The sequence below is a fragment of the Sesamum indicum genome, linkage group LG11, assembly GCF_000512975.1.
Source record: "Sesamum indicum cultivar Zhongzhi No. 13 linkage group LG11, S_indicum_v1.0, whole genome shotgun sequence".
Lineage (NCBI taxonomy): Eukaryota > Viridiplantae > Streptophyta > Magnoliopsida > Lamiales > Pedaliaceae > Sesamum > Sesamum indicum.
Genome location: NC_026155.1, coordinates 9435677 through 9455306, shown reverse-complemented (window position 1 = coordinate 9455306; position 19630 = coordinate 9435677). Strand labels below are relative to the sequence as shown.

At 34.9% G+C, this 19630-nt stretch overlaps 3 protein-coding genes across 4 annotated transcripts in view; 2 read left to right on the top strand and 1 right to left on the bottom strand.

Moving 5' to 3' along the window:
• Positions 1-7173, top strand: part of LOC105173711 (auxin response factor 19) — a 9678-nt gene extending 2505 nt beyond the window's left edge. For both annotated transcript variants that reach the window (XM_011095571.2, XM_020697706.1), the window contains exons 4-13: positions 120-176; positions 289-444; positions 535-619; positions 1071-1161; positions 1234-1398; positions 1932-2127; positions 2645-2783; positions 2906-4629; positions 5845-6035; positions 6123-7173. In XM_011095571.2, the coding sequence (XP_011093873.1) occupies positions 120-176; positions 289-444; positions 535-619; positions 1071-1161; positions 1234-1398; positions 1932-2127; positions 2645-2783; positions 2906-4629; positions 5845-6035; positions 6123-6303 (2985 nt within the window). In that variant the 3' untranslated portion in view covers positions 6304-7173. The remainder of the gene's footprint in view (positions 1-119; positions 177-288; positions 445-534; positions 620-1070; positions 1162-1233; positions 1399-1931; positions 2128-2644; positions 2784-2905; positions 4630-5844; positions 6036-6122) is intronic.
• LOC105173710 (20 kDa chaperonin, chloroplastic-like) lies at positions 7939-10560 on the bottom strand. Its single transcript, XM_011095570.2, has 6 exons — positions 10408-10560; positions 10106-10321; positions 9187-9366; positions 8946-9101; positions 8790-8867; positions 7939-8586 (listed from the first exon to the last, which is right to left on the bottom strand). The coding sequence occupies exons 2-6, from the start codon at positions 10289-10291 to the stop codon at positions 8413-8415; spliced, it is 774 nt and encodes a 257-aa protein (XP_011093872.1). The 5' UTR covers positions 10292-10321; positions 10408-10560; the 3' UTR covers positions 7939-8412.
• LOC105173709 (ethylene-responsive transcription factor ERF017-like) lies at positions 16994-18064 on the top strand. The gene has a single exon (XM_011095569.2). It carries the CDS (start codon positions 17086-17088, stop codon positions 17758-17760), a length of 675 nt encoding a protein of 224 aa, XP_011093871.1. The 5' UTR covers positions 16994-17085; the 3' UTR covers positions 17761-18064.

Below are 19630 nucleotides of genomic sequence, written 5' to 3'. Positions count from 1 at the left end.
CGTGAATTTGCATTTGATATTTCTACAGATATAAAACTCTGCATCTCCATACAAAGCATGGAATAAATTACGTAACTGCATGACTCAGTTTGTACTAACAGTACATTTGTTTTCATCAGGCTGATGGTGAAACTGATGAGGTCTATGCTCAAATGACTCTTCAACCAGTGACCAAGGTAAGATATTTTATTTCGGCATTTATTGTAAATTTTGCAATATGATACTATGGAAGGAGATATACTTGAACATAACTGGTCTGAACTGACACTGAACTTATATGTCATCCAGTATGACCAGGAAGCATTACTTGTATCTGATATTGGACTTAAGCACAGCAGACAACCTGCTGAGTTTTTCTGCAAAACTCTAACAGCAAGTGACACAAGCACTCATGGTGGCTTTTCTGTTCCTCGTCGAGCAGCTGAGAAGATTTTTCCGCCGCTGGTATATGCTGTTCACTGTCATTTGGCTTACAGAACTTGATTTGGGGATAAGTCTCATTCTTTTGCTTACCACCGAATTTTTTTTGTTTAGGATTTCTCAATGCAACCTCCTGCTCAGGAACTAGTAGCTAGAGACTTGCATGACCAAACATGGACATTTAGACATATTTATAGAGGTATTTTATTCTGAAGCTCACTGTGCTTTTGTTCATAATAAATTGATAATACTTCCAGTCTTCCAGAGCCTAATTATTGTTCGTGGCTAAACATGAACATCCACTGAAAAGATGATTTATGTTGGTGCGTCGGATACTGATGAGGACCAAAACTTTGATATAGCTTCAATCAATTAGATATAGAAGTTAACACATTGAAATTTGGGTGTACGCATGTCGAATTTACTTCATGGAGTTTATGTGCCCGTTTCGAGTTTAGTTCTTTGCATATGTGACATGGAGCCAGCCTCACTCAGACGCATGCCGTCAAAATACATGTGATTTGAGTAGCACATATTCCTTGGAATAGTGGGAGCATCTTGAAGCACTGAAGCATAGTTCTTTTCTGTTTTCTAGCATCAATAATAGCTTAGGAAAAATGTTCAGAAAGATTGTTCTTGCTCAATTTCAGGTCAACCCAAACGACACCTATTGACAACAGGGTGGAGTGTATTTGTGAGCTCTAAAAGACTGGTAGCTGGTGATGCCGTCCTTTTCATAAGGTACAATAAGATTTCAAGCAACTTGTAATTAGATGTTGCCCTCTTCCTAACTCGGCATGCATAATTATGTAGGGACGAAAAATCACAGCTGCTCTTGGGTATACGACGAGCAAATAGACAGCAGCCTGCACTTTCCTCATCTGTTATATCTAGTGATAGTATGCATATTGGAATTCTTGCCGCTGCAGCTCATGCCGCTGCGAATAACAGCCCGTTTACCATATTCTACAATCCAAGGTAATAATGTGATGCATTCATTCTACTACTTTGGGGCCATGCTCGCTTTGATGTGATGAAAGCCCAAGTGATTATTTGGAGGGATAATGAAACTTGTGTTGATTATTTAATTATTGACCAGTTATGCTTTGTACGATGGTTCAGAAATGTGCAAATTTAAGATATATTCATGCTATTTCTAATAAATGTGACTATTTATGACTTACATGTTTTACCAAATAGCCTCACTCAAAGAATTCTTCTGAAAAATCATCAGTTGGTATTTATACCAAGTTAGCAATTGATGACAAGACAGAATTTTCAAAGAGTTACTATAAAAGAAGCCAGACTGTTATATCACAACCGGGATGGCTTCTTCATCCAACAATTTTGCATTTTCTACCCGGCGATGATACCTTCATCAGTGCAAAAGAATATTTAGTTAATCTATGTATAATATATTAGCGAAGATATCATATAAAATGAAGGTGACCTTAGAATCTACATTCTATTAATTTTGGGGAAGGGAATGACACCTTTTGTGGTACCGACAGGGCTAGCCCTTCAGAGTTTGTGATTCCACTTGCGAAGTATAATAAAGCAATGTACACACAAGTTTCACCCGGCATGCGATTTAGAATGATGTTTGAGACGGAGGAGTCCGGGGTTCGGAGGTACATGGGAACAATTACTGGTGTAAGTGATTTGGATCCAGTAAGATGGAAAAATTCACAGTGGCGTAATCTTCAGGTAACACTCTTCCCGGTTTCTTTCCCCTTTTCTTGCTGACTTGAAAGCTTCAAGTACATTGATTTCAAGATAAGTTTTACCAGTTTTAGCTCTTCACAAGTTGAAGCCTCCTGAACTTATGAAGTTAACCAATTTATCACAAGTTTTCTGTGTGGATATTTTTGAACTCTTGATTGTTTTTGTCAAGCTTTTGCCTGTCGGGTGTGGCAAGCCTTTGTAACGGTTATATCCCTTGTATGTAGCTTGCAAACAAGTGCTTTCTAATTTCTTTGACATTGCTCTGGCAGATGCTCATTTCTTGGTGCTTCAAAAGTGTACTTTCTTCTTTGCTTTTTGACTTCTTCAGATATGCTCTTTTGTCTTTCGATTTCATATTGTCTTTGGTACTAAACATTGGTGAAAATCTTGCTGTGGCTTTTCTGCTGGTTGAGGCATATCTATTACAGCACACAGCGTTTTTAAACAATCTGAAATTCAATTCGGATTCCACCGCAAATTTATGTTTTCTATTTATTAGGTTGGATGGGATGAATCGACAGCGGGGGAACGTCCTAGCCGAGTCTCAATATGGGACATCGAACCTGTTGTCACTCCATTCTACATTTGCCCACCTCCTTTTTTCAGACCCAGGTTTCCCAAACATCCAGGTTTCCCAGGTAAAAGGAAAATTTGTTACAGAAGTATGACATCAGACAATATAATTATGTTCTGCAAATTTGTGCAGCATTAATTCAATGCAAATCCTTCTATGTTTCTCCTCACATGACTTCTTCTACAGATGACGATTCCGATATGGAGAATATGTTTAAGCGAGGCATGCCCTGGCTAGCGGATGATTTTGGCTTAAAAGATGCTTCAAGCTCAATATTTCCTGGCCTGAGTCTAGTCCAGTGGATGAGTATGCAACAGAACCATCAGTTGTCAGCTAATCAGTCGGGATTTCTTCCTAACATGGCTGCTTCAAATGCTCTGACGGGTAACCTCGGCAATGATGATCAGTCGAAACTTTTGAACTTCCAATCCCCTGGTTTAGTTGCACCTAATCTTCAAGTGAACAAGGGAAATCATCAAAATCAACAAGTTGGCCAACTAATGCAGTCAAATATTTCTTGGCCCCAGCAGCAGCAGCAGCAGCTGCAGCAAATGTTACAGTCTCCTTCAAATACCCGACAGACGCAGCAGTTGCCGCTGCAGCAAACCCAGCCTCATCTCCTTCAGCAAACACAACAGCAGCGTTTCCTGCAGCAAACCCACCAGCATCAGCAACAACAGTCAATGCTTTTGCCGCCTTCAACGAGCAGCCTAACTGCTGACCAGACGGTGAACCAGAATTTGCAGCAAACAGCCATGTACTCTCAAATTCAGCAGCAACAGATACTGACAGGAACGGCACAAATGCAGCAAAATGATCTTGTAACCAACAGAACTACGTTTCCCATGACATCCGTACCTCAGGACTTGCCCTTCCAGCAACATGTTGAGCAGCCATTGCAGAGATCTCAAGAGCAGCAGATACAGTTGCAACAAGCTCCATTGCAGGTGTTGCAGCAAAGCTTAGCCCAGAGGCCTCAAGTGCAGCAAACACCACCACAAAGTCTTCCGGAGCAGCAGCTGCAAATGCAACTTCTCCAGAAACTGCACCAGCAACAGCAACAGCAACAACTATTGTCCCCCTTGAATCCCTTGTTGGAGTCTCAGTTGCCTCAGAAACAGCAAGCTCAACAAGGCCAGCAGACTCAAAACATGTCTCTGCCTCAACAGTTGAACACAAGCTGCTTTTCTGCATCTACACTTGTGCAATCGCCACAATTTCCTGTCAACCAATTTCAGGGCCAGCAAAAGAATCAACTCATGGGCAGGTCACATTCTGGCCGTACTGACGGGGATGCCCCATCATGTTCAACATCACCCTCTAAAAACAATTTACAGGTTTCACAGCAAAACTTCCTCAAGAACCAGACAGGCCCAGCTACATTGCTAGATAGTACGATTGTTCATCCTCCTAATTTAGTACAAGAGAGTAACAGCAAGTTAGATGTCCGAATAAAGCATGAATTGTCCAGTTCTAAGGCGCCTGAGCAACCTAAATACAAGACTAATGCTGCTGATCACATGGATGTCACATCATCTGCAACCTCTTATTGCTTGGATGCGGGTGGTCTCCAGCAGAATTTTCCACTGACTGGCTTGGATAGTGATGTCCAATCACATACCAGAAATAGTATTCCTTTCACAGCTGGTATGGATGGATTGGCACCTGATGCTTTGTTGTCAAGGGGTTATGATTCTGGAAAGGATATCCATAACTTACTCTCTAACTACAGTGGCCCCCCAAGGGATATCGAGACAGAGTTGTCCTCTGGAATCAATTCACAGTCATTTGGTGTGCCAACAATGTCTTTTAAACCAGGTTGTTCAAATGATGCTGCCATCAATGAGACTGCCCCCCTGAATGGCGGGTTGTGGCCTAACCAGACTCAACGTATGCGAACATACACAAAGGTGAATCTCTCTCTCACCCCCTCCCTCCCTCCCCCCATGCTAGAGACATACCCTATACATATATCTAATATAAATAAGTAACACACACACAAACATATATACATATATATGCAAATTCTACATACTTTTATGTATACTAGTAAGGTGCACAAGCATTGAGCGTGGACAACTAACATTGATCTTATGTTGTTATTAATTTTTTAAAAATATGGTTATAAAAATTATAAACATGTTACAAACTTTGATTTTTTTGAACAATATAATTGATATAATTATTTTACAAGTACTAATATAATAATTATTATATAGCTTAATAACTACAATAAATAAGATTTTTATGAAATGTCCTTAATGAATATATAGTTTCGTTGCATTTTCTGTGAGTCTTGTTTATTCTATATTCGTCACTTTAATTTCGGTTTTTATTTGTTTTCGTATTACTAAGTCAATTATATTCATGCCATTATGAGAAATCTAGCTCTAATTTTGATTTTCCTATGAATTCTTTTTTAAGAAACAGAGATTTATTATTGTGTAAGTTGTAGTAAATTTTACGTATTTTGCTATCAAACTTATCATCTTTTTTTTCGATTCAGTAACTTCTCTCTTAGTAGCTAAATTCATGTTATAATTTATATATTTGAATTCAATTTATTGGCTAAGTAAATCAATGTCAAAGCACTAATATTCTCTTAATTTCAACAATCTATTTAAGTAAATGTCATTTAAATAAATAAGAATAATTTTTTGTTCTGTTTACTCGATTTTACGTCATTTTTGACTCAATCTCATTCATTCATGTAACTTTGTTTTCGATCGAACTAAATTTGAACAATTGATTAGCAATGCTTCTAAATTCTCATTATTTTAAAATCCAAACTCTTTAAAATATCTTGAGATTCAAATTGCTAAATTTTTATAGTACTCTTCCTTTTAGATAACATTTAATCAATTTTGCTATTAAGAAAAGATATAACTAATTATGCGAGTCCAATGACTCCAATCAAAATAGAAAAAAATGTATAATGTTGTTCATACTTTTATAATAGTATAGATATAGATATAGGTAGATACCACACTATGTGTGTGTGTGTGTTATTTACTCCTTGGAACTTATAGATAAGTGAGAAGCTCTGGTTGATTTTTAGAGGGTATTTATCTTTCCTCTTCTTATTGTTCTGCATACTAGTACCTAATGTTTCTTAAACTTTGAAGGTTCAAAAACGTGGTTCTGTAGGGAGAACCATAGATGTTACTCGTTACAAGGGGTATGATGAGCTCAGGCATGATCTTGCCCGTATGTTTGGCATCGAAGGGCTACTGGAAGATCCACAACGGACCGAGTGGAAGCTTGTCTACGTCGACCATGAAAATGATATATTACTTGTTGGAGATGATCCATGGGAGTAAGTGTCATGCAACATTCTATTTATATTTTTCTGGTTTGGCTGAAAAACATTGTAACCGTAGTCCTAATTCTCTTGTTCTTCCAGGGAGTTTGTGACCTGTGTCCAGAGCATAAAGATACTTTCCTCTGCCGAGGTACAGCAGATGAGTTTGGACGGAGATCTAGGTCAGCTGCCTGTCCCAAACCAAGCTTGCAGTGGAACGGATAGTGGTAATGCATGGAGAGGACACTATGATGATAATTCAGCTACCTCATTTAACCGCTGAAGTATGCAGAGAGTGACCCTCCATGCAGAAAAGCCATTTAAGAACTTACGTTCCATGCTTCCAACCTTCAAAAGTTGGTGGCATAAATGTGAACTGCGCACAGATGACATAGCACAAATTGATCTTTAGCCAAGTCTTTTTTTCTTTCTCTTATGTCGATATGGACCACTTAATTTTGCTTGAGTGGTCGAGTCTGAGCAATTTGAGAAATTCTTGCTCGAAGACCACCGCTGAATATAGATAGCATTGCTCGTAGCTGGCTAGTTGACTTGTCTGAGATTTGAGCTACTGCAACAAAAGTGCTTTGTAAATGATGACCCTCTTGCCCGAGGATGAAGTATAAAGGGCAGATTGGTGTAAATTGTACGTCTTTAGGCTAGATAGGTCTTCCAAAAGCTTCCACATATAGGTCTATAATGAGCTGATGTGTTCTTGAAGATAAAACTTCGGAGAAACAGTGTACAGCTTCTTGAATTCAGTTGCAGTTTCTAGCTTATTACAACCTGTTTTCCTGACACCATATAGGTGGACTTGAGTTCTTTCAGGGAACATCAGATTACAAAGTTGTATATTGTGATCATCAAGCTGAATGTGGAAGAACCACAGGAACAACCCTCATTACCTTCAGAACTGTACCAGTCACAATATCCGGAACTGGGCTATTCTTGTTCCTTATTCTTCAATATGCTTTAAGGGGAAATTCTAGCTCATACAAAGATGGAAAGTGCAGTATGCTTGCAGTGTAATTGGTGTATAGTTCAGGAAAAGTGTCAATCACATGGTAAGTGTAACATTTGGTTTGTGGTTGGGTTGATTCGACCAAACCTCAAGTGTATAATATATGTTTTGTAGATAATTTGATTCGACCAAGCGTAAGAAATTTCCATACTTTAAGTGCTCCTATGGCGCAATTAGGAATAGAAGATGAGTTGAACTTGCATGAGCATAGCCCATTTGTTTGAGGTCCATTCAAACTCAAAATTACTAAACGCGAGCTTGAGGTTGTTGAGTTTGAACCAAAAATATATGTTCAAAACATCGGCCCAAGCTTTTTTTTAATTTTTAATTTTATTTTTGTTATTACTAATGTTATAATTCTATTAACTGTTAGAATTATTAGTGAGATAATAATATTTAACCACATAACATAATACATATAATTATAATCTTATTTATCATATTTATAGCAAAAGTTATATAATTGAACACAAATAGTGACAATAGTAATATCTTTATTATAAAGATAATAATAATAATCATTAAAAATTAGATCATATGTTTTAATTTAATGATCACATAATATAACAAACATGATTATATCTTATCATGTACACTACAACAACAAATATACTAATAATAATTAACAAGTATACTAAACAATAAGACACTAATTACGATCACATATAAGATTGTTTAAATAATTGAAATAATAGTACTCAAATTAATATAAGCGTGCCTTATTTTATATTTCTAGATAGGTTAGCTCGAGTTTAAGCTCAGCTCAAGTCCTGAAACTTTCACAAATTCGACTTGAGCTCTACTTGTTTGCACTGAATGACAGGTGTAGATTGGGTTAGTGCACGCATCTCCGTGAATTGTTCAACTATACATGCAACTATCATATGCTAAATTCAATTACATTACCTCCTCAAAGTATCGAATTGATATACACGATTAAAATGCGTTTTCCGTTGCATGTTACAACAAAAAGTGCAAATCACATAAAATCAAACAGGCGTGCAGAGATCAAGGTCTGAAAACAATTCCCCGATGAGGAAGGGAAAAACAAGCGAGAAGGACAAACCAGCTTGGGCCAGTTTCATATTCTGCTATTCTCTTTTGAATAAAGATGGACATAGAATAACAGCCGACACCACCTCGTATGAGTTCAAGACCGCTGGTAGGAAAGAAAATGACCCCAGAAAGCAAAGGTACAGCTGCTATTGGAAATACTCGAACTTTTTCTTGAAATCCAATACTCATTACACTTGAATACATTCATGTAGCTGCAAGAAATGCGTACTCAAGCCTAAGTTACAAGAACGGTTCCGCTTATGACTTTTGCTGGGGATGCTTAAGGTGGCAAACTAAAGGGCAGACTTAGACCATCTAAGAAAGGATTGCCATGACGTCTGATGCCCTTAGTGCTATGTAGTCGGAGCCATCACTGCCCTTGAAATCATTGCCTGCATATTTGGAGTACAAAACTGTGTTTCCTGGAGCAACTGACAACGGCTTCCTGTTGCCCTCGTCGTCAAGAGGACCGGGCCCAACTGCAACCACCTATAATTCAAGAATGACAACTAATAAGGATAGTCCACTGCTAATAATTGCTGAATGAACGAACTCGGAGTGAACAAATTGAAAAGAGGAGACAAACAAAGCCAGATGGATGCAGACTAGGTGGGCTCTGATCGAAATATCTCTAATAAAATTACATGATAAGACACTGTTCTGTCCAGGTAGAGTTAAAGAATGTAACTTACTGTGCCAATTGACGGCTTCTCCTTGCTTGCATCTGTTAAATACAACCCACCAGCCGTTTTTTCCTCAGCTTCAGCAACCTGAAAGGATACCGACATTATTTATTGCTAAGTATCAGGTATTGATAACAGAATCAGATGGCTGGACACAGGACCTACCTTTATGAGAACTCGGTCATTCAGGGGATTCAAATCTTTTACGTCATCAGTATCAAGAGTACCAACAATGTCATCCTCCTTCAGAATGAGATGATTTGTTCCATCGAACTCCACCTCTGTTCCTGCGTACTTCGAGTACACCACTTTGGTGCCAGTCTGGAGAAAGGTATCACCTTGTAAGCCAAACTTATCACTGGTATAAGCATAACAACCAAAAAGAACATTGAATCTCTGATGATACCTTCAAACTAACTTCCAACTTGTTTTTTCCAATTGTCCGACCTTCTCCAACAGCAACCACCTCACCTGCTTGAGGTTTGGTTTGCGCAGTTGTTGGTAGTAAAATACCACCTGAAGTCTTCTCCTCTGCTGTTTTAATCTTCACCAACACTCTGTCACCCAGTGGCTTGAGGGAAGTGTACTGAAAGCAAAATTCAGGGCTGAAATGATCAGTAAATTACATAACTGCACTTACACATATGAGACAATAAATCAGGCCTGACCCAATTATAATATTTGGTAAATGAGCTTTGCCATAACTCGCTCAAACTAATACTCACAAGTTACAACAACAAATTCACATAAGAGGCATGTTACAGACATTAGAAATGCTAATAGGTCATCATTCAGCTTCACAGTTCAGGTTGCTAAATTATACATCTATAAATTCCAACTCATGCAAAATCCATGTGCCAGTTAAGTAAGACGCGGTAAGAAACAAGGAAACAATTGGACAATATTGGTGAATAGATGAGCTAGCATACAAGCTGCATTTTGCCTAAAAGATCAAACACATTCTTTCGTCCACCGTAAACAACAGCGGGTCGTGTTTCTTAATCAATTAACAGTCACTGGAAAAAGCACTGCAGGGGACAAATCACATTTTAGCACTCCATAATAGAATTTAAACCAGCAGAATAAGGAAAACCAAGAAAATCTAGTGTTGGATAAAAGAAATTCACACTTTATACACCTCATACCGGTGTAAATTTCAGTGCCAACAGTGTGAGAGCCAAGTCCAAAACAAAAAACATTCTTGATGAGAAACTATAGCACTGAAAATCAAAGAAGATGCATAAAATCAAATGAAGACAGTAAATGCAACGCACAGCGAGTGAACTTCGAGAACATAGATTACAAATTGACTAACACAATTATACCTTAGGGGCAACAGTTGTAGCCGCTTTGACAACAAGGGAGGGGAATGATCTTAGGGAGAGTGCATTCTGCTTCAGAGGTTGAAAAGACGAGACCTTTACTGCATTTGAAGCTCTCAGCCCCTCAAATGAAACAAACCCTTTTCCTGAAATTGAGGAAGCAGCGGAAGTCAACTGTGCAGCTGCCATTTCTTGTCCCCAAACTCAAGATTATAAACCCTGGAAATATGAGAACCCATCAAAAACTTCAAAGAATCAAGAAACAGTACAATGAACGGAGATTTAAAGAAAAAAAAATGAAATACCTTAAGTGAGAAAAATTAGTGGCAGAGTCAGAGAAGAAATGGGTGGTGGGTTGGTGTCAAATTGGTTAAGAGGATAACAAAACCCTAGAAAGTTCTTGGAGAGAGGGGTTTTTTGGCAAAAGATAAGAGGGTTCTAGAAACATTTCGATGAAGTTGGCTGTTGGTAGGTAGTTTGCGGTATGCAGTTTGCAGCACCACCAATTGGATTGTTGGAGTTGAAAATATGGGCAGTGGCCCATTTTGTCATATACAATTCTCTTTATGCAGGCTTATATTTGCAGCCCAAGCCCACTTAAAAGGTGGGCCTTGCATTCAAGTCTCTAAGTTTTGTAATAGTTATAAATTTATAATTATTAGCTCGTCATTTAAAAAATATAAATACCCTTTTGAAATTAATAATCGTATAACAAATACCTTCTCATACTAACCCATTGTAGAGGTGTTTGTTAAACTTTTGTTAATTCCAGATGTGTATTTGTAATTTTCAAATAATGAAAATGCATTTATAATTATGACAAATTTCAAAAGAGTTAATTATAACTTACCCTAGTAAAAATTGTTGAGGTTAAGGAGTAACTCGACCTAACAAGAGATGTTTACCAGGGCTTAAAAAAACACTTATCAGTTTATTGTTGAAAATAATATTTTTGTTTTATAGCTTTTACTTCTAAACTTTTTAAATTAAGTTAATTTTAAAGTCAAAAGTTATAAACAACTCACTATCAATTTCGTCAATTTATGGATAAAATTGTAAATATTTGAAGTTGTAATTCAAACGCAATCATTGTAAAAAAGAATTAACTCATTTAACTAAATGAAATCAATATTGAGGGAAAAAAATTCTTTAGTGAGAAAAATGGGTACTATAAGAAAGATTGAGAATTACTTTTTTATTATTTAAGAAAATATATAGATAAAAAAGAAAAAGAAATAAAGCAACTATATAAGCATCATAATATGTATGTGTATTTATAGTAAATGTAGTAGAAGGATTACAGTTAAAGTAGATTGTAAGTATTGCATCCACCATCCGACCAAATTTGGGTTTTAATATTTAAAAACCCTCATTATCTACTAGAAATATAAAATCAACGAGTTACATTTGAGTTAATGATGTTTGAACGGGTTTATTCCTAATACAACTGAAGCAAGTAATTAATTGATGGTCCATTATAGATTAATTGATATTTAAATTTTTAGTCCGATCAATGATGCTTTAACTTAGTGGTTAAGATTAAAGTTGAGATTCTATAAACAGGTTTAAAATTATAGGTTCGAATCCATGTTCGAGTGCATTAGACGTATGGGTATTTGTTTCACTTTATGTGAGTATTTGTCTCAATTTCATTTGAGTTATTATTTGTTATTGTTTTTAGGCATATTGATGTATTCACTGAATTGATGTAATTTATTACTGTTTTTAACCATATTGGTATATTAATTGAATCAATGTATTACTCAATACTAATAATAATAATAATAATAATAATTTTCAGTTCGACTACGACATCTGTAATTGGCACCAGGATAATTTGGATTGGATCCATGAAAAATTTCTGTAGCTAGAAACGGTAATATATTCAAGGTTCATGCATTGTTCCTCAATCTGAATCATTTAACGTATTATAAATCAGTGAAACTCAATACTCGTGCGACTTTGTATATTGTCCAAATAGATCATTACTACCATACTCCAACAACTCATTTCTCAGGTATGCACTTCTGATTGCATCTACCTTTGTTGCTCTTAACGATCCAACAGCCTTGGACTTTGAAAAGCTATTATTGGGTCCACCTTGTATCCCTCGCTATATTTTTTAAGATAAACAACTTGGGATCGGATTCATAAGATTTTACGATCTTACAAGAAGACTATATTTATTTGAGTTCTAGTGTAAAAGAGGCAAACGAGATGTGTCACATCCTAATTATTGTTGTATCCTACTTTGAGTGACCTTAGGATCAGATTCATAAGGCTTGACACTCTAATTATGTCGAGCCCTATGTGATCTTAGAATTTTTTTTTTACATAAATCAGGTTTGATCGAATTAAACCAATCATATATTATGTGATTGACCACTTTTTCTAAATTACACAGCAATCACAGTGCAAGTATATTACACTTATCATATAATTTATTCAAACAGAATCAAATTCAATCCGAATTAAAATTTTCCGCTATCCTATGTTGTATTAAAAAGCACAAAAATTAAGAGAAGAGGATACTAGAAAACCTCATTAGTGGAGAGTAGCCTAATTCATGAATAGTATGGGGACATTTTTAAAAAGTGAGAATCTTAAGGGGACTATGTCTTAAAAACGAGTTGTTTATGAATGGAATATTGCATATATATAGTGTTAAATTAATTAAATAACAGAGATTTAAGAACAAATATTTTTGGACTAAAATGCCGTACGGTGCACAGCTTGATGCAGACAGGGATTGGACAAAGTGAAATTTCGGGAAAGGTGCATTAACGGAAATTGACCCATATGGAATACCACGCCCACCTTCCTGGAGATATCCTCAATACCGTTTTTTCTCCTGGGAAACCGAAAGCTTTATTTTTTTACTATTTTTTAGTCCAATTAGACTTGTAAGTATTTTCTATTGTTTTATTTAAATTTATTTTAAAAAGAATTAATTTTTTTTAAAAAAAGAATAATTTAGTACTCATGAGATTTTCTTTCATCTTACAAATAGATTTTTCTACTACTCAAATTTTATCGAATTTGTTGATATTAAAAAAAATGAATGAAAATTGATATCAATCATTGCTTGACTCACTTACTTATTGTAGGTTAAATAAATCTTTTTCAACTAAACTACTCTTATAACAGTAAAAATATACCATCTTACATGAAGTTCACACTTGGACCATGCACTAGTATAAAATATTTAAAAAATATTTGTACCGTAGAAATTATATGAATGAAACTCTTTCTCATTTTTGGAAGAGTGGGGGGCGGTGATCGATATTTCAAAATCAACAACGTACAATTATAATATTCAATATTTAATATATGAATATTTTTAAATTAATTAATAATTTCAAAATAAATAAATACTATTATTGAAAGTAAATCCAATACTTATATTTGTATGGACTCAAATTCAATTTTTTTTATAGTAATTTGATTGTTACATTATTTGTATATATGTATATATATATATATATGTGCGCATAGTTCAAATTGACTAATTAATTATAAATAAGGCATGTAAATTCGGATACCTTCATGTTTAGTTTTTTTGACCAACTTTAATTGAATCCTGTATTTCAAGTGTAAATATATTCTTTTATACTGTTAATTTGGTCCCTTTTCTAATCATTACTTTTGTGATTAAAATTGAACTGAAACACACCTTTTGATAAAAATTACAGTACCATCTATAGCTTTTATAGAAGCGACAATTATATGATTATATCAATATTTCATTAAATTGGACAAACCAACTTAACAATATATTAATTCGAGCAACACACCAATATGACTAAAAATCATCAAATAAATTACAATAAACTCGTATAAAGTAAAACAAATACTCAAATAAAATGAACAAACATCTACACATTCGATGTGACTCGAACCCATGACCTCGAATTTAGTCATAGAACCTCAGCCTTAACTACTATGATTTACCCAATTTTTCATTAATCTTAAAAATGAGATTAGTTACCAAATTAAACTACAATCTCTTATATTTATGTAACCAATTATAAACTCACGAATTGAAACGCTACATATTGGCCTTTTTTTTTTTCGATCAATCATAAATGAATCATCTCATAATTAATTATGAACCCACAAATCAAACTATTCCTAATTATGAAATTATACAAATTCCGCTTTATATATTTTGACGAAATTAAGTAAAACTTGTTAATTAATTAAAAAAAGTGGACCCTAAATTATGGGTACAAAAAAATTCCCCCACATGTACCATACGAACCTCAAGTGTTTGATAAATCCGAAGAGTACCTCCCAGTACATACGTAATTACATGTTATTCAAGCCTGATCAGCCGCATGCAGACGGAGGGGAGTCAAATCTGTGTGTGTTTGAAGGACGCGTAACCCATACCAGCTGATAATCGTGCTTCATGGGAACTAACACTTTATACCCTTTATTATGCCGTACGTACGAAGAGAGATAGGCAGCCTACGCAAGCAAACACATCGATGATTGCGACAGATATTGGAGATCTTGTACGTACAGATTCTCATGCTGACATGTATCATGTTTCTGTACCCAAGTTTTTTTTATTTAGATCAAATTCGGTCGAATTTAAATCAATCGTATAATAAATATAATAAATTTATCACGTGATTTGTGTACAATTAAAAAAAATTATTAATTATTTTAATTTGATTTGAATAAAAAAAATTAGTTGGAAGACATCTCCTCAACGTAAGGAATGGCAAGCAGGTGGAAGTTGCGAGGGGCATGTGAATGATCAATCTCAGACATTCTTCTTAGTATAATCAAAGTCATAGATGAGTACACTTCAGTTGTAAAGTCAGACATGTCTTTTCTTTATACAGTTTCTCCCCGTTTTTCTTCATGCAGTCAAAAAAAAAAAAAAAAAAGGCATGATACGTATGTATATATATATGAGATCGTAATATTGCAAGTCAAGGATATTTTGCGCAGTTTCTATTTGCTTTATGGTTTCAATTGCGCGTGAATTTGCACTGAAATTTTGACTTGGGAAAAGGAATTCGATCTCTGTTTTTGTTTGGATTTGCAAGTCAAGAAAGCTGATTTCATCCTTAGTTCTATAATTTTAGAGAAGAACAATTTTTTTTTTCTTCGAATATAATATTGTGCAGGCAGAGGTCATTGGACTTGGTCCTATATATCAGAATCTTATCAGATAGTTTTCACTATAGTTAATTATTATTGTTAAAAGTAAATAATTGTTGGTGGATACTAATTAATTATGGTAGCGCAATGGTAAAAATTGCATCAAATATTTTGGTCATAGGTTAAACCTTAACGATTGTTGATTAACCATGATCAAAACTTAGGTTTTTGTCTAACTATAGTATCTTCGTATTGATTTATTATAATTTTTAAATTGTAGTGATTCATATTATAGAATATATATATATATATATATATATTTGTAGTGTAAGGAAATAGTGTTGGACATTTTTTGAATTGTTGGGAAAGTTTTGGTAATTCTATGCGGGAAAAATACATACCATCCCCTATGATATCCAAAATGAACAAATTAATTATTGAAAAATACGGGGAGGTAATTTCGTACTTTTTTTTATACGGAGTAATTTGATCATTTCAAATAACACAAGGGTGTGATATGTATTTTTCCCAATTTTATGCTTTCAAATGTTATTTGATTTTAGTATTTAATATGTTAATCATTTGTTTTAGAGTTTTTATAGGAAAAAATGCAAGTAAGGCCTGTGATGTGAGGGTGTTTTTTTGGCTTAATTTTGAAAAACATAATAAGGTATTTTGTTTTATTTTTTTTCTTTTTTTGCAATTTTTTTTTGAATATTTTTCATATCATAGCGTGCTATTTTACATTTAATCCGTTTATTATATATGCAGAACTGTGAACCCCTTACCGATGTTAGTAAAAAATCAGCTGATAGAATCAAAGTGAAATTACAATTTTGGTCCATAGGATAGGGGGTCACACTATTTGGTCTTTTATTTTACGAAATTTTCAAAATGGTCCTATAATTAAAAAAGTTCGATATATTTAATTCTATGCTTTACGAAATCTCCAAAATGATCCCAAAATAGTCCCATAAATCTCGTAACGAACTAAATGTGTCGAGTTTTTTAATTTTAAGACCATTTTAAAAATTTAATAAAACAAAGGTTCAAAAGTGTTAAATCCCATATCTTACAAGACTATAAATATAATTTTACCTGAAATCAAAATTATCACTGCTTATATGTACATATACATTTGTATGATTCAAAAATAAAAAAATAAATTGATTTATCACAATAACAACTAGCAGAATTCTAATAGTAACGAAAATTATATTATTAAAAAATCAGTACTGACTAATAAAATAATATATATATATATATATATATACACACAAAATAAAACTACGACAACATAAGTATCATTATCAATCAATACATATTTTTAGCGACAACTTTAAAGTAACTCTCAATATTTTGTTCATATATATATATATATATATATATATTAGTATCCTTTTTGTGGTTAAGTTTGTAGTGATGTGAGGTCTCCAGGGAAGACGAGGATGGGGCACTAGGACATGTTTGTTTGGTTATCATACTTACGTTAGTAGCTTGAGCTAGAAAAAAGCGTAGGTGTGGTCCTTCCTCGACCCATCTCAAATTTGTACACGAGGGAACTCCGATTTCCACATGTGCTCATCTTTTTTCATTATTAACTCAAGATCCAAACATCACCGCGTATAACCAAATCAAGATCATTATTATATCCATCTCCTTTCCTCCCACGTGTCACTTCTTTTCTTCCCCAAACACGCCCTCTGTTGACCCGAGTGTTTCACTCCACTCTCCCCCCTCCCAACTCCCACTCGTATATATACGCGGCAAAGCCGCCATTTCTCCCCAATTCCTCTCTCCAATTACTGGTTTCCCGACTCATAAACAAGATTTATACAACAAATTAATAGACCCACCTGTTTGGAAATATGGTGAAATCAACTGAGAATCAGCCGCCGGAGAGGAGGGACGAAGCTTCGTCTTCGTCGTCGTGTAAGTATAAGGGTGTGAGGAAGCGGAAGTGGGGAAAATATGTTTCTGAAATCAGGCTGCCTAATTGTAGGGAGAGGATTTGGTTGGGCTCCTACGACACGGCGGAGAAGGCGGCGCGTGCCTTCGACGCCGCCCTCTTCTGCCTCCGTGGTGGGAACGCTAAGTTTAACTTCCCCGACAACCCACCGGATATAGTCAACGGGAGGTCCTTGACGCCTGCCGAGATTCAGGCCGCTGCTGCCCGCTTCGCACACTCGGGGTCGGACCCACTTGCAACCGGGAGCTCGGGTCGGGTCGAGAACCCGGATATCTCGCTGTCGGATTCGCTGTCGTCCTCTGAGGTGTTGCAGCATGCGGAGTCACCTTGTCCGTCGGTGTCGGACGGGCAACCTCAGCCGGACAGTGAAGTTACGGAAATGCCACTGGACAATGCGTTTATGGACCAGTTCTTGAGCATGGGCACGGAGAATAACGTCCCGGATTTCGGGCTATTTCCGGGATTCGATGATTTTCCAGGCGATTATATGGCGCCGCTCTTACCAAGCGCCGATTATTACCCGGACAATAACGAGGAATTCCCTTCGCAGGATTCATTTCTTTGGAACTTTTAAGGAATACAATACAAATAAGCTAATTAATTTTTCTAATTAATTTTTCCTTTTTTTTTTTGGTGGGTCAGAGATTCTGGAAATTTTTGCTGCTGGAATTATTGACCTTTTAATCCAAATAAGGAAAGAACATAAATAAGCCTGATGAGCCCCTCTCTTATTTTATCATCTTTCCGAGGAACAAATGTTTGGATCGGGGGGTGGATGGAACAATTTTTGTGTGCCCATCAACGTCCTCTTTTTATTTCAATTCTCGTATTCCTTCTTTTTTCCGTTTTTCTTGGAGGTATGTCTCGATTTTTCACTACATCTTAAAGATCATCAGCATTACCACTTCAACACAACATAACAGCAGTCACAAAATATCAAATAATAATTTTAAAGTTGTTGTTGAATAATTTTAATCTTACCATAAATAATTTAATTATTAATCATAAAAATTATGCATAAAATTACAAATATTGATGCATCTATAACGACAATTTAAATATAGTTACAACGTACGATCAATAATTACTGTCACTGTGTTGTTAATGTACATATATCTTTATTTATGACACTTTAACAAACAACCATAACCGGAAAGAATAATTGTAACTACTAAAACTATGAAATCATTATTGCGAAGGGTATAAATCTTGTCACGTAATACATATAAGTATTAACAATATTAAAATTATTCTTAATACTTTTGTTATTAATTTTCTTTTTCCCTTTTTTTTAATTGCTCTTTGTTTTTCTTATATATATATATATATATATATATTATAATTGGCATTATTATATATTTTTTGTGAAAGAAGTTTACAAAGGAAATCATGAATACTTTTCCACCATGAAAACTAATTTTGCGATGATTCTTAGATGCATTTGCAAAAATCACAGCCAACAAGTGTGTGGTTGTGATCAATATACTTATTAATAATTACAACTATTTATTTTTAACATGATAATTAATCATAAAATTAAATATTATATTTCTTTTAATATGTATAAGTTCATTAAATATTTTAATAAGAATTTGAACTCATATTGTGGGTTTGACACTGTTCAATCTTAACCAGCAAATCAATTAGATTGGTTGGTCAGGTAGTACTAGGTGGCTAGCAATAGTACTGTAAAACATCCTAGAACAGCCATTGCCTGTTACGGATCCAAAACATGTTTCTCATGTGCTCTATTCCTGTTTGTTTCCTAGTGAATTATGTTAGTTGTCGTCAGATCTCCGGCTCTCCGGTTCTATTCCAGAGTCCTATTTTATGCTTTCAGACATATATTTATTCAAATTTGTTAGTATTGTGCTTAAATCCATGAATTTAAAGATAGGAATTTTAATTTTAATAAAAAAAATATTTTTACATTTATTTTTGAATAATTCATATTACAAAAATTGAAATCATTTAACTCTTATTTTAAAATATATTTTGTGGAATATCGATGCATCTCAAACGGAAAATTCTGAATAAATCATTCAATTCAATGTCGTGGTTTAAGACATATCCAGTTTCTGCATCGATTTTTATTTAATCATGACTAATTATAATTCTTTACCACGACTTTAGTCTATAACCTTCTAATAACGTACATACTGATCTGCATTTTGAATCACTTGTTATAAACCTTTAATTCTTGATGGCGGCAAGTCTACTATAAGGGCTCTGGCCGACACGTTTGACACATACACAATCTTTTCTGACGGGTTTATAGAGTGTCATCCCTACTTTCTCATTTATGTAATAAAAAAGAAAAAAGAAAACTAACTACCTTGTACTAATGCTATATAGTAATAAGAAAGAGGGATGATTTTCATGTCTAGTTTGCTATGATGGACGATTGAGGTGAAGCATGTCATAAACTTCGTACATATATTATA

What these genes read in the sequence shown, in the direction of transcription:
- LOC105173710 (XM_011095570.2), bottom strand. Translation starts at nt 10,291, where the DNA reads ATGGCAGCTGCACAGTTGACTTCCGCTGCTTCCTCAATTTCAGGAAAA. An exon ending in CTACAACTGTTGCCCCTAAG is followed by an intron (nt 9,367 to 10,105) that starts GTATAATTGTGT and finishes TTTTGCTTTCAG; the next exon opens with TACACTTCCCTCAAGCCACT. An exon ending in AGAAGCCGTCAATTGGCACA is followed by an intron (nt 8,587 to 8,789) that starts GTAAGTTACATT and finishes CTTGAATTATAG; the next exon opens with GTGGTTGCAGTTGGGCCCGG.
- LOC105173709 (XM_011095569.2), top strand. Translation starts at nt 17,086, where the DNA reads ATGGTGAAATCAACTGAGAATCAGCCGCCGGAGAGGAGGGACGAAGCT.